The sequence below is a fragment of the Chroicocephalus ridibundus genome, chromosome 2, assembly GCF_963924245.1.
Source record: "Chroicocephalus ridibundus chromosome 2, bChrRid1.1, whole genome shotgun sequence".
Lineage (NCBI taxonomy): Eukaryota > Metazoa > Chordata > Aves > Charadriiformes > Laridae > Chroicocephalus > Chroicocephalus ridibundus.
The window spans coordinates 16,623,240-16,635,588 of NC_086285.1; the positions used below are offsets into that span (position 1 = coordinate 16,623,240).

At 43.3% G+C, this 12,349-nt stretch overlaps 1 protein-coding gene across 11 annotated transcripts in view; it reads left to right on the plus strand.

The window, feature by feature from the left end:
* The first annotated feature begins 4,504 nt into the window (after positions 1-4,504).
* Positions 4,505-12,349, plus strand: part of ARHGAP12 (Rho GTPase activating protein 12) — an 85,343-nt gene continuing 77,498 nt past the window's right edge. For 8 of the 11 annotated variants that reach the window (XR_010069794.1, XR_010069795.1, XM_063324503.1 and 5 more), the window contains exons 1-2: positions 4,505-4,661; positions 10,649-11,407. Coding sequence is in view for 9 of the 11 variants with exons in the window: in XM_063324503.1 (XP_063180573.1) it covers positions 10,739-11,407 (669 nt within the window). In the remaining 2 variants the exon portion in view is untranslated. Of the gene's footprint in view, positions 4,662-5,274; positions 5,771-5,812; positions 5,932-10,648; positions 11,408-12,349 lie in introns of those variants that run through there. The other 3 variants (XM_063324504.1, XM_063324505.1, XM_063324507.1) reach the window with 3 other exon arrangements.

A 12,349-nucleotide genomic window follows, 5' to 3' on the forward strand; every position in this document is an offset into this window, starting at 1 on the left:
CAAAAAATAAGCTTAGAAATTAAAGACACTAGTGCAGGACCCTCCTTGATTCTGCAAGGTATAAATGGACATTTACGTTGTGCTTTTTAAATATCAATAGTTTTCATTATAGGTTTATCGCAGGAAAGGGATATTGTTATTTAAAGGATTAATTGTGCTTTTTGTATGCGTCTGTTAGCTCAAACCATGGCTAGATAAAGACACAACTAGTTATGCAGAGTTAAGATTTAATTTAGGCAAAGGTCTTAATTCAAGGTAGCACAAAGAAATGTCCCCCTTTACCTACTGCCTGCTTTAGCGATTCTGTCAGAAAAATGATTATTCGGTACCTTTCTCCACTGTTAATTCTGTGCTGTGACTCAGAGGTATCTTTTCATGCTCACCACAGAAGTGACACGGTTTGGAATACTATGCTCAAGGGAAAAGCGATAAACAATTTAACTTTGCAGGTAACTAGTGAGGCTGGTCTTGGCAAGAGCAGAAGTAAAGGATCTGTTTGACCAAAACAAGCATTACTTTGTTCTTTGGCAACGCTTACAATCAGATAGTTGTAAAAAATTGCTCTTTACTTGCAAACTGAGACTGCTAATACAAACAATAGGCACATTTGAATTTTTGTCACAGCGTCCATTGGATGATCTCAGAGATACAAATAGTGAACAGCACAATGACCATGTGGCCAATGAACAGCACAAAGTAAAAAAGCATGCATTGACCACAGCCCATTCTGGCTAATGTGATTTACAAAAATAACGTGCTGGCAAGATGGAAAAATCTTACAAATTCCTCCCCGATTTTTCACAGTAAAACAAATTATCTTCTCTGAAATGTGGATAAAAGTTCCTCCTTAAGGCAGAGAACATTCCTTTGTAGTGTCATGGTGAAAGAAGTTCTTCACAGAACTTCTGAGAAATCTGGGTTCCTTTTTCTATATTCTTTACTTTCTTTGTTCCCTTTTCAATTGATTTTCCTTATAATGTACAGTTATATAAATAAAAATGGCTCATCTGTTAGTTGAGTCAGGAGATGGGGAGTAAATTGACACCTTCATGCAAAAAGCCCACGGTATCTGTGCTTTGTTAAAAAGTCTTTTTGTAGTGGTGAGAAAGAACAGAAAGGAGGAATTGAATTGATTATATGTGTATGTGTAGGCGGTAAAAGTATTTTTAGATAGAGGTGAGAGGCTAGAAGCTGTCAAAAAACTGAGAGTAGGAGCAGAGTAGACAGGAGATGCCCCAGGTAATGTGCTTTATATCAGGCAAGTTGAACCATTTTATACAATACGCTTGTAAGTAGTATTTGAAGTAAAATGAAGGTGTTTTCTATTTATTTCAGAACCGTTTGCTTAGTTAAGTGCATTTATTTATCTAAAATCAGAATGGTTTCTCTAGTGCATGTCACTTCTGAGATTCTAAGACCAAACACAGAGAACAAGTCTCTCAAAAAAGGAGTCGAAACCCAAGGAGACAGCAAAATGAGCAAGGGGGATGTTTGCCGTACCTGCCTGCTAAATGTGAGAAAGCTTTTTGTATTTGCCTTTTCAGTCATTTCCGAAAGAAAGAATCAACATAGTTCATAATGAGATTAGTCTGTTTGGTAAAGGGGGGTGGCAAACAATGAATAAACAACCCAGATTTAATACCGATCACATTTTAAGCAGCACATTTCTGTTGGTTACCTAACATCAGTCCTGGCATTATGAGTAACAGGACAGCAACGTCCAATTTCAGATAAGCAGTTCAAATTAATTAAAATATGACACGCATCTAGGATTACTGCGATTGAGGCATAAAATAAGGGACAGCTGAACTTGTAGAGATTTGAAAAAGAGGACTCAGAAGAGAAAAAATAGCAAAAAAGTAAAACGGGATTTTGCCCTTCAAATTTAATAGGCTCAGACTAGTATACACATGACCCCAGTACTTCAAAACTTTGAATCTAAGGAGAGAAAGCATCCATTCTATGTCTAATTCAAACTCCAAAAATGGATTTTTCTAAGACTGGATTTTGAGAACTACAAAACTTGTTTTCTATGGATTTGTGTTTTATGATAGATTGTAAGTATTGGGTCAACTTTTTCTCCACAATTGCAGCATTTTTTATGTCACTTTCTTACGTGGCTTCTCCTGCACCTCTACAGGGCTGCCTGCTTTCACAAAACTTGTGGGAGCTTAATTACCTTTGAGACAACTCCCTTTTGGCAAACATAGTTAAATTTGGACAAAGGTTTTGAAAGTCTGGCATAACAGGACAGACAGACACAGTTCAAACACTGACTTTTCATAAGGAATCAGTTAACAAAGAGAGAGATGGATGTCTTTGTGTGTGAGTTATGATATAAAACATTCAGAATGCAATAGGTACAGGAATTAAGATTCCTGTAGTTTCTACCATAGCTCACATAAACTACATCAAGCAATTGCAGCTGGCAATTCTTTCAATCTGAGATTCGCGAGGTCACTACATGTACTGGATCTTTCCACCTAACATATGTATATAGCCCCATCTGAGGTGTCAGTATGACAGCCACCCTACATCTCCAGCAAAAACAAGTCACATACAGAGTAAAGGTTGCGAACTCCAGCTCTTTCTACTCCAGTGAAATGATAGAGGAATCCTTCATAGGCAGAATATGCAAGAGATGCTAAAATTGGAACTTGGGCCGGACAGTTTATTTGTAATGTGGAATCTTTCATGACTGCGCTTGGGCAGGGACTCAAAATTACATATCTTCTGGCACCTTCAGCTCTATTATGCATGTTGATATTATGCGGGACCATTGGTTGAACACTGACTCAGAGGGAAGAGTGCCTCAGACTGAATCACTAATGCCATATCCTGCAGCACTCCAGTGAAGCCTTGGCAGCAAGGAAGGATAATTACAATGTGGTTACTATGACTGATTTTTGAGATGCTTTTACGTATACCTCAGGCATGTCAGTAGCTAAAACGCAGTCAGCTTGCTCAGAAATACCCAAGGGTCCTAAGTATACTGTATTCTACCACAAAACTGGGCATACAGATACAAAAACATCCAACTGAACACCATACCCTCAATTACTCTGTATCTTTTCCACATATGTATCATTTACAAAATAATGAGTACAAAACTACTGTCCTTTTACATGTTCCTGTTGCCTTTTAATGATAAATTATGGACATCTATATGCAAGATGTTGTTTCTCTTACAAAAGACATGCTACTCTCTAGTCTGTTTTCCCAGAGTCTGTAACTGCTGAACGAGTAGGTGTGACAGTGGTATCAGCCTTTCAGCATCAATAGAATTTTAATAACGACGTTTGGTGGACAGACAGCCCAAAGTCAAATGATCCTTGGTGTCAAGGGGACATTTTCACCAGCATTCAGGCTAAGATACACAGAAGCAAAGCTTTAAGATATTTGCAGTGTTTACTACTTGTCTTGCAGATTGTCACATACCACCTGATACGGAACATCAAGGAAATACAGATATTGGAAATACCATTCAACATGAAAAATGCGTCCACATGTTCAGTTACACCTATTGATACTATTTTTATCTTTTCCTCGAATAGAGTCTTTGTTTCCCTCTTTCTCTTGCTTGCACTCCTCAGGTCCCTACCCATTGCCTTTCTTTCCCTTCAGCAAACCTGTTCTTCCCACCTTTTGAGGATTTTACTGTCTCCTTCCTTCTTCCGTGTGTTAAAATAATCAAAGAAAAAGTTTGGGCCAACATTAGTCTTGATTAGATGAACTGAGCGCAGACAGTCCACACGTCTCAGTGCCATTGTTTCAGGATGTTTGCAGATTCATGCAGATACCACTCTATCAGTGACAGGCAGTTCATGCTTTCGAGGTTATCTTTGCAACCACGAGGACAAGACACCGTTTTTTTAAAAGAGAAAGATAAGATTGCTCACAATTTGAAAATGCCGTGAAGACCACATAAATGTTCCCAAACTGGATGTTTGACAACTTTTACTAATATAATAAGAGATACCGTGCAAGTTAACTTGGAATAACCGATCAGGAGTATTTGTTATTATTTCTTTTTGGTCACACTATTTAAAAATTGTCGTTTCGTCTGTTATCAGCTATGAAAACACTCGGACAGACCCCTGGTTGCAGCGAGGCAGGGGTGTAGTTTTTGTTTTCCCTCGGTTCTTTCCATCACGGACAGAGAGGCCTGGGTGTTCCCCATCGCCAGCCGAACCACAAGCTGATCTCCGGCCGTCGCACCGCGACCATGGCGGAGACGGACGGCGGAGCGCCTGGACCGACCTGTGCGCTCACCAGCCTCAAATTAGGAGCAACGTGCCTTCGGGGGCCGCCCCAGCGCTCCTCAGCGCCGGACCCGAGGGTCGCCGCCGCCGCGCTGACCGGACAGAACCAGATCGAACCAGATGGGACCGGAGCGGCGCGGCGGGAACCGGGGCGCACAGCACCCCCCGGCCACACCACACCCCCCTCCCCACCTCCGCCTGGCCCCGCCCCGCGCGCCCCGCCCCCGGCACGTGACGGGGGAGCGGTGACGCCGCCGTGCCCCGGAGCTGACACTCGGCGCGGGGCGGGCGGGCGCAGGGGCCGTGGCCGGTGGGGCGGGGAGCTGTGAGGGGGAGCAGCAGCAGCCGCCGCCGCCGTCACTGGAGCGGGGCTCGGGCCCGGCCGCGCCGCCGAGGCAGGTGAGGGGCTGGCGGGGGGCAAGGAGAAGAGGGAGGGCGGGGAGGAGCGCGGCGCCGCCGGGACAATCGGGCAGGGCAGGGTGGCCCTACGGCGGGCGGAGGGCACGTCTGGGCCGGGGCCGGCTCACGGCGCCGCCCGCCCTCCTTCCCTCGCGCGGGGCGCCGCCGCGAAGCGCCTCCCGTGCCCGGCGGGCGGCGGGGGGTCTGGGCGGCGCCGCCCCGCCGTGCCCCCGTTGGCGGCGGCTTCGCTCCTCAGGCGCTGCTGGGAGCGGCGGGTTGGCGGCGGTGGGGGAGGAGGCAGCCCCGCACCTGGGCTCTGCCGGTGGGCCCGCGGGGGCGGCGCGGAGGGCGGGCAGGGCCGCCCGACCTGCCGTGTGCCAGCGCCGCTCACCTGCCGGGGCCGCGGCCAGCGGCAGACAAAGGGAGGCGGCGGGCAGCGGCGGCGGCGTGGCGGCCGTTCCCGGGCTCCCCCGATCCGGGGCCGGGGGTTGGGTGGGGTGTGGGGTGTTTTGCCGCCCTTGCGTTAACTTGAGCGCGGCAGCTCCGGGCGGGTTGGCCGGGGTGCGTCGGTACGGGTTTGTGGCGGTTTTTTATTTGTAGCCTGCTGTTGGAGTCAGAACAACTTAACAAAAGCCCGCAACGAGGGGCGAGTGGGCTGGTGATGGGCTGGGGGCGCGTTGAGGCGCGGGGTGCTGCAGCGTGGCTTGAAAAGTTGTCCTGACAGTTGTTTAAAAGGCATCGCTTATCCAGTACTCTGAGTCATGGGTAATTATTAAATGGTTACTTATTATGCGTTTAATTTTTAAGGAAGTGTGAGCTCTGGGAAGCTAGCTCACTTGGGAGCAGTGCTCGATTTCTAACCTATGCTAGTAATCTCTGAGGAAACAGCAAAGGATTAAGCTTGTTTTCATAAAGCTTAGAAGTTGTCTGTGTTTTGTCTATATTTGTTGTTTGCATTTGCATCTTTGCCTCTATTTTTATACAACTTCTGCATGCTCTAGATGCTCACTTTGCAGATGGTGGTGGTTTTTTCAGGCACCGGTGAGGAGGGCTGGTTGTCTGCATGAAAATACCAGCTGAGGAGTGAGTTGTGCCCCTTGGGAAGAAAGGTATGAATAGGGCTGAATTCTGACAAGGTTGTTGTGTGGGACCTGTCTCACGAGCAGTGGTCGCGCAGTATGGCTTTAACCCCTGAGGAAACTGCCCTCGGAGAAGCAGAATCATAGAATCTAGTGAGCTATAGCCAGGGTATCTCATCTGTCATGAACTGGTAAGAATTTATCCCAATTTAGCTTCAGTAATTGAGTTTATTTCTGTATCGGCACTGCAGAAGGGTTCATTTCAGTAGCGGGTGAAGTTCAGTGCTGAAAATGGAAAAAGATTACACAAGTCAACTGCTGCTGCTTTGTAGGACACTGTGAACAAGGTCACACAAAGATTTTTTAAGGCGATTGGTTAATATCCTTGGTGGCATTTTTAATAACTTATCATCTCTTTGTATTATAAAGTAAGTAACAATTCCATAACCATGGTAAGGTTTTTTTACAAGAGGAAAATAAATAGTAAAGTCTTTTTAGTATATCTTGCATTTCAGTTGCCTGATTCTAGAAGATGAGAAGGAAATATTCTGTGCTTGATAATTTCAAAAGAGAGGTATGAAACACCTACAGTGTACCTTCTGATTTTCATTCTTTTTTTGGCCTTTAGTTCTAGGATAATGCTGAAGTTAGGGGTGATCATACCTAATATATATGATCATATTATATACACATCGTATATGATTATACCAGATAGACATGCCTCTGTGTATTGGGACCATGCTTCTTTTAAAACTGTTTGCATGTGCCTCAGGATCAGCGTAGTGAGCAGTTAAGATTGGGTGCCGTAAGGAGGTGGCTGCGTTGCTGTAGGGCTGAAGTTGCCCTAGGAAAGACATACCTAAAGCTCTCTAAACCCAGCCTGTCTGAGGGTGGCTGAAGCTGTCACTGCAGTTACTTGGGTCTGAAAAGGTCCCGATTTCTGTGGATGCACATGAAATCCAGCCAGAGGCAGGTGTGTGCATGCAAACTCCCTGATGCTGCGTTTGCATCCCCCGCCGCCGTGTGGAGGGGCTGTGGAGGGACGCGGGGGGCACCGGAGCGGGCCGTGCCCCCCCGGGGCAGGAGCGGGGGCACCGGAGCGGGCCGTGCCCCCCCGGGGAGAGGAGGAGCGGAGCGGGCCGTGCCGCCCGGGGCAGGGGCGCGGCGGGGAGCGGAGAGCCGGGGCGGGGAGAGGGAAGGGAGGAGCTAACCTCTGCAAACACGGAGGGTTGCCAGCCTTACTCAGCCTTGGCTGAGTCAGAGGTGGGAACGGTTCCCATCGGAAGTCGGAGCCCGAAAGGATGGGTACCGAGAGGACGATCCCTCCAGCGCGGCGGGGTGCGGGGGTCGCTGCCTCAGGGCCGTGTGTGCGGTCACAAATGTCCTCTCTCTTCGGGGCTGCAGGAAGGCTCTGTGAAAGGGTGGAATGTATTTCCACGCGGGGATGTGTCCCACCTTAAGTTAGTTACCCTGTAGCATTCGGATTTCACTTTACCAGAAGAAAAGTGTGGCCCGAGTCTGTTTCTTGGTATTCATGAATAAGTTTTCTTAGGTCTTTGTTGTCAGTGGGGCCAGTCACTGTATTAATCTTCTAATGAGGCATTGAGGCTTTATTTAGGGTATTAAAGCTTGCAGGTGTCTTCTGTGGAAGTAAATAATTTTTCATGCTTATCATCCTCTAATTAGGGTTCTTCAGCCTTCTTTACCAAAGTGGGTTGCCACCTAGCATTAATGTTAAAGGAAAAAAAAATAAAATACAGTGAGATTACAAGGTCTGACCTGCCATATCGCTTCAGTTGTTGACTAGTAGCACAATGAAGTCAGTAGTCCCAAATGTCGATACTGTGCATTCACACCTGAATTATTCTAAGCCCCTTAGAGCAGAGGTTTGGCCAAGGCTTCCATGGCTCTTTAACCTGAGTTCTATGAGGCAGATACATGGACCCTTGAAAGGCCATTACAATTAGCTGTCACCTGGGCTGCGCATAGGGTACAGGCAGTCTACCTTCTGTGGCACAATATCTGTGTTAAAAAAAAAATGCTAACAAAATAAAACTTAATGCATTTGGATCTGTGAAATCAAGGCCATGGTAGTTGTTTGCAGACCTACAGGATTGATGTTGATATTTGTTAAACTTACTGAGAAAGATTTCCGACCTATACCATAGGTATCTCTTGTTTCTCTCTGTTGAGGTGGAGAACTAGAACCTTGCTTGATCGTGATGATGTGATCTGTTTCTAAAACTGTTTTAGTGTTCTGACCAAACACAGAACAAAGCCAGTCTCTCTTTGATCGTGTGTTCAACATTACCAAATGTTTGCTATTGACTTGATAATTTTGCAGCTTGGATGAAAGAACAAAAAAATTGTGCTGCTTATTTTTGTTTTTTCCTTTTTTTGGAAGGGGATGAGGCTGCAAAACTGACTTCAAAAGTGAATAGAGCTATTTTTGTAGCTACTGCATTTTATTTAACTTGTATTTCTGAAAATTCTGCTTTTTAAGCATGAAATACAAGTTATTGAGCATATCTGTCTTGGAAAAAATGTTAAGCATGCAATCTCATTAAATAGTTACAAGGAATTGGCAAAAGAGAAATGAAAAATCCAAGCTTTTAAACACTTGGTAGCCCTGTGGGAAACCATAGGCTTATGTTCTCTTTTTGGTTTCTGTATGGGAGAAAGAAAAACAGTGTGAATGGGTCCTCATCCTACATTTCAACTCCCAAGGTAGCAGACCTTAGAGGTAGCCTGTAGCTTGGAAAGACTTGCGTTTTTCTGGTGTATGACCTTGAGGCCACGGAAGGGGTTGGGAGCAGCTTTGAAAAACTGTTGGGAGGAATCAGGTTTAGTAACAAGGAAAAAATAACATTTGTGTGGCAGAGCTTCCAAAACTAGGAAGAGAATGGGAATGTCTGCAATTTGTTCATGTTTACCTTCTGCTACAGTTGCTAAACAACTGCAGAGCTGTGCTTAAAAATACCTATTTATGCAATACAGCAGGTAAGCAAGTTGTTTTGTACAGAGGCTGTAAATAGACTACAATGCTGTGAATTTCAATGTACCATTTTATGGTAGAGAGAGTAAACACCAGAATCCTAGCATTCTTTTCTACTGCTTTGTGTTCCTACTGTCAGGCTTTGTTGAATGTGGTACCAACATTCCTTCTGCCAAGTCCTCAATAAAATTGTAAGCCTGACCTTGTGATTCCATTTGGAGTCTTGTAAATGATGGTAGCTTTCAAGTTAACTGTAGGAAATGCTTCCTGGAAGTAAAATAAGATGGATTGCGGGAGAGAGAAAGACACAATTTAAAGATGAGCACTTCTGTCTTGGCATCATACTTGAGCTTTTTTGCTGCTTCTTTTTCTACAAACTTATGGGGCAAAAGTGTGTTTTGTTTTTCTTTTTTCTTTTTTTTTTTTTTTTTTCAATGCTTAGACCAACTAGGAGAGATGGTGAAAGAATTTTCTTCTGTTTTTTCTGTCCTTAGTCCTGTTTAGGGTAACCAAGTTCATGCTGCATGTGTGTGCCTGCATGGAATTGCATTAGTTCCACTCTGTGTCAGGGTAAATGATGCAAATCTCATCACAAATTCTTAACTTGCTGAGCTGCAAGTTTCTACAAAATGTTTCTCATTCATGAAGCACGCATTTTTAACAAAGATTTACTTGTCAATCTTTGTAAGACTAAATGTGACAGCGTTTTACTTGAATTCTCCTACATTCTATTTGAATGATAGAGATCTTCCCCTTTACTTACATGCTTTGATTTTCAAGATTAAGAAATCATTTCATGATAGTTCACTATGTTGTGTTCAGTGTAAAATGGCAAGACTATCCACTCATGAATTGTGACATTGATGCTACATGGTTAAATAGAGAGAACTTGTAGTTCATGGGTGCGGATACAGTGGTGGTTGTCTGGATTATAAGGTGCTAAGAGTCCCTTTCAAAATTGTCATGTGTTATCCTGTCATTTATTATCCAGTTTTGGTTCATATCCTGTTTCATTATTGTTGGGGTTTTTGTTTGTGTTTTCTGTTTTAGCCCTTAAACTCATTAGATCAGTAAATACCACAAAAAGCTCTCTTAACAGCAAAGTAAATATGCAGAATTTAAACCACTGAAACCAAAGTACCTTGGAAACATTAAATACTTTTATTTAATACTACCATGGTTATAGATGAAATTCTATGTTGCAGTTATACTAGCAATTTAAAGAAATAACAAGAAAAAAAAAGATTATACTACCTGTTTTACAGACAACAGCTAGATCCAGAGGCAACATGACCCGCAGCCTCAGCCCGTGTGGGTTGTGGAGCTCCCTAGTCATCTCCTTCTTCAGCAAGGTGAAGATCAGCAGGCTGTGCAGAGTGCGTACTGCACAGGGGTTAAGGATTGCCAGCCCGCGCTGAACCTGGTGACAGGAGTGTAGCATCGGAAGAAGATTTAAGGGCTTTCATAAGGATTTTTGAGCACTCTGAAGGAACTATTGAACTGAAACAGGAATCAAAATAAGCAAATAATAATCTTTTCCTTCTCAATACTTCAGTTAAAACCAGCGTAGTAACACATGAAGCAATTAAGCCTATGTGTAAGCAAGAGATTGACTCTGACTAGTTCCCCCCACCAAGCCCCTGGTGATCAACATTATTTAGTAAAGAAACGACAGGCTTAATGAGCAACTTGATAGCAGGAGGCTTGTGTGAATAGGAGAGTTAAATTGGTGACTAAGTTGTTCTACTGACTTTCTGACTGAGAAATGTATCTGAACATCTTGCATTTTTCCATCAATTTATTAGTCTGAGATTGACATAATTGAACAGGCAGGGTTATTTTTGAAATTATTTTCCTCTGAAGTGCTCTTGGACAATTACTATATTACATACAGATTTTTTTTTTTCTTGCAGCTCTTACAGATTATTAACAGGAAAATAACACTTCTGAAACAGAATGTGGCTTACCTTTTGCCTGAAAAGGTGAAATCTTTTCAAATAGAAATGGCTGATAAAGGTGGGAAGATCCTTCCAGGACAATTGTACATTGAAGTGGAGTACGACTACGAGTATGAGGCCAAGGACAAGAAAATTGTGATTAAGCAAGGGGAGAAATACATCTTAGTGAAAAAGACTAATGATGATTGGTGGCAAGTCAAAAGAGATGAAAATTCCAAACCCTTTTATGTGCCAGCACAGTATGTGAAGGAAATACCACGAAAAGCACTGATGCCACCTGTTAAGCAAGCAAGCGTGCTGCCAAATAACACTTTAAAGTTGACACATGGATTACAGAGATCAACTGAAAATGTGAATAAGTCACCAGAGCTTTCTAGTTTTGGAAAATCTTCTCCAATTCAAGTGTCTTGCTTAGTTCGAGATGCCAATCAAAATCTGGGACCGAACAATAGCCCTGGTCAAACTCTTGGTTTGAGCCTGGACCTTACCCAAAACAACGGAAAACTTAACAATGAGTTGCAATCTCCCAAGGTTTCCAATCAGTATCGAACCGTCTCCATGGGTCATTTCCCATGTCCAGAGTTCTTGGAAATAGAGAAGACGAGCTTTTTGCATGAACAATCATGTGATTCAGCAGGAGAAGGCTCAGAAAAAATTCACCAAGATTCAGAGTCTGGAGATGAACTCAGTAGTAGCTCCACAGAACAAGTGCAGGTAAAGTAAAAAATGGTCCTTATAGATTTGAGCGTGGGGTTTGTTTTTTTTTTCTTTCGTTTCCTTATTGCCATAATTGCTTTGTAGTGTTTTGAGTTTTATTCCTGATAAATTCAGATTGTTTAAGTAAAAATGTTTTGTCTCAGCATGAACTGGTTATTGAAGTCCAAACAGTTGATCTGTATAGCTCTGTTCCTTGCAGAAATACTATGCTTTGGGGATTAATTCCATTTACGTTATCCTGTGATTGAATGTTACAGCAATGCTTTTGTTCTTTCTTTATTAAGATTCTTTTGAGATGACACTGAATTCAGTTTATATTTTCTTCTAGAGGAAGGGAGCCTACTGCAGTAACTCCTCACTTCTTGGCTTGTTGAAATAATAGTGCTAGTTACTTAGTTACTGTCAGCTTTTCCTAAATGTGCGTATAGATAGCGTAAGAGCTGTAAATTGATGTATTAGTGGGTTTAATAGTTTAAAAATGGGACGCTAAAGATTTGTGTGGAGTTTAATTTCTGGTTTGATTATTTTATTTGTAGACTTTCGTTGTAATGAGTCAGCCTTGCCAATTCTGCTTCTCACAACTTTACTCTGGATTAAAACTCAAAACATGTGAGTTTGTTAATTAGTATGGAAGAATCTCAGGAATGATATACTCCCACTTCAGGCTAAAACTGAGCGTTGATGGCCTTTTTTCCTTAGTAAAGTGGTTTCTCTCACTTTTTAATTTTTTTTTTTTCCTTTTAATATGGCCTCCCCCACTCCCAGCAAAAGATTAGCACTCTGACTTAGGTAATTGGGTCACTTCTGGTACGGGTAGCCGAGTTAATTAATCTTTTGTAATTCCAGGTTTGTTCTTGAACCAATGATGTATGTGTACATGCACACACTTATGTATGTGTGTATATAGATAATTCCCCCACCTCACACCCCCATCTTTCT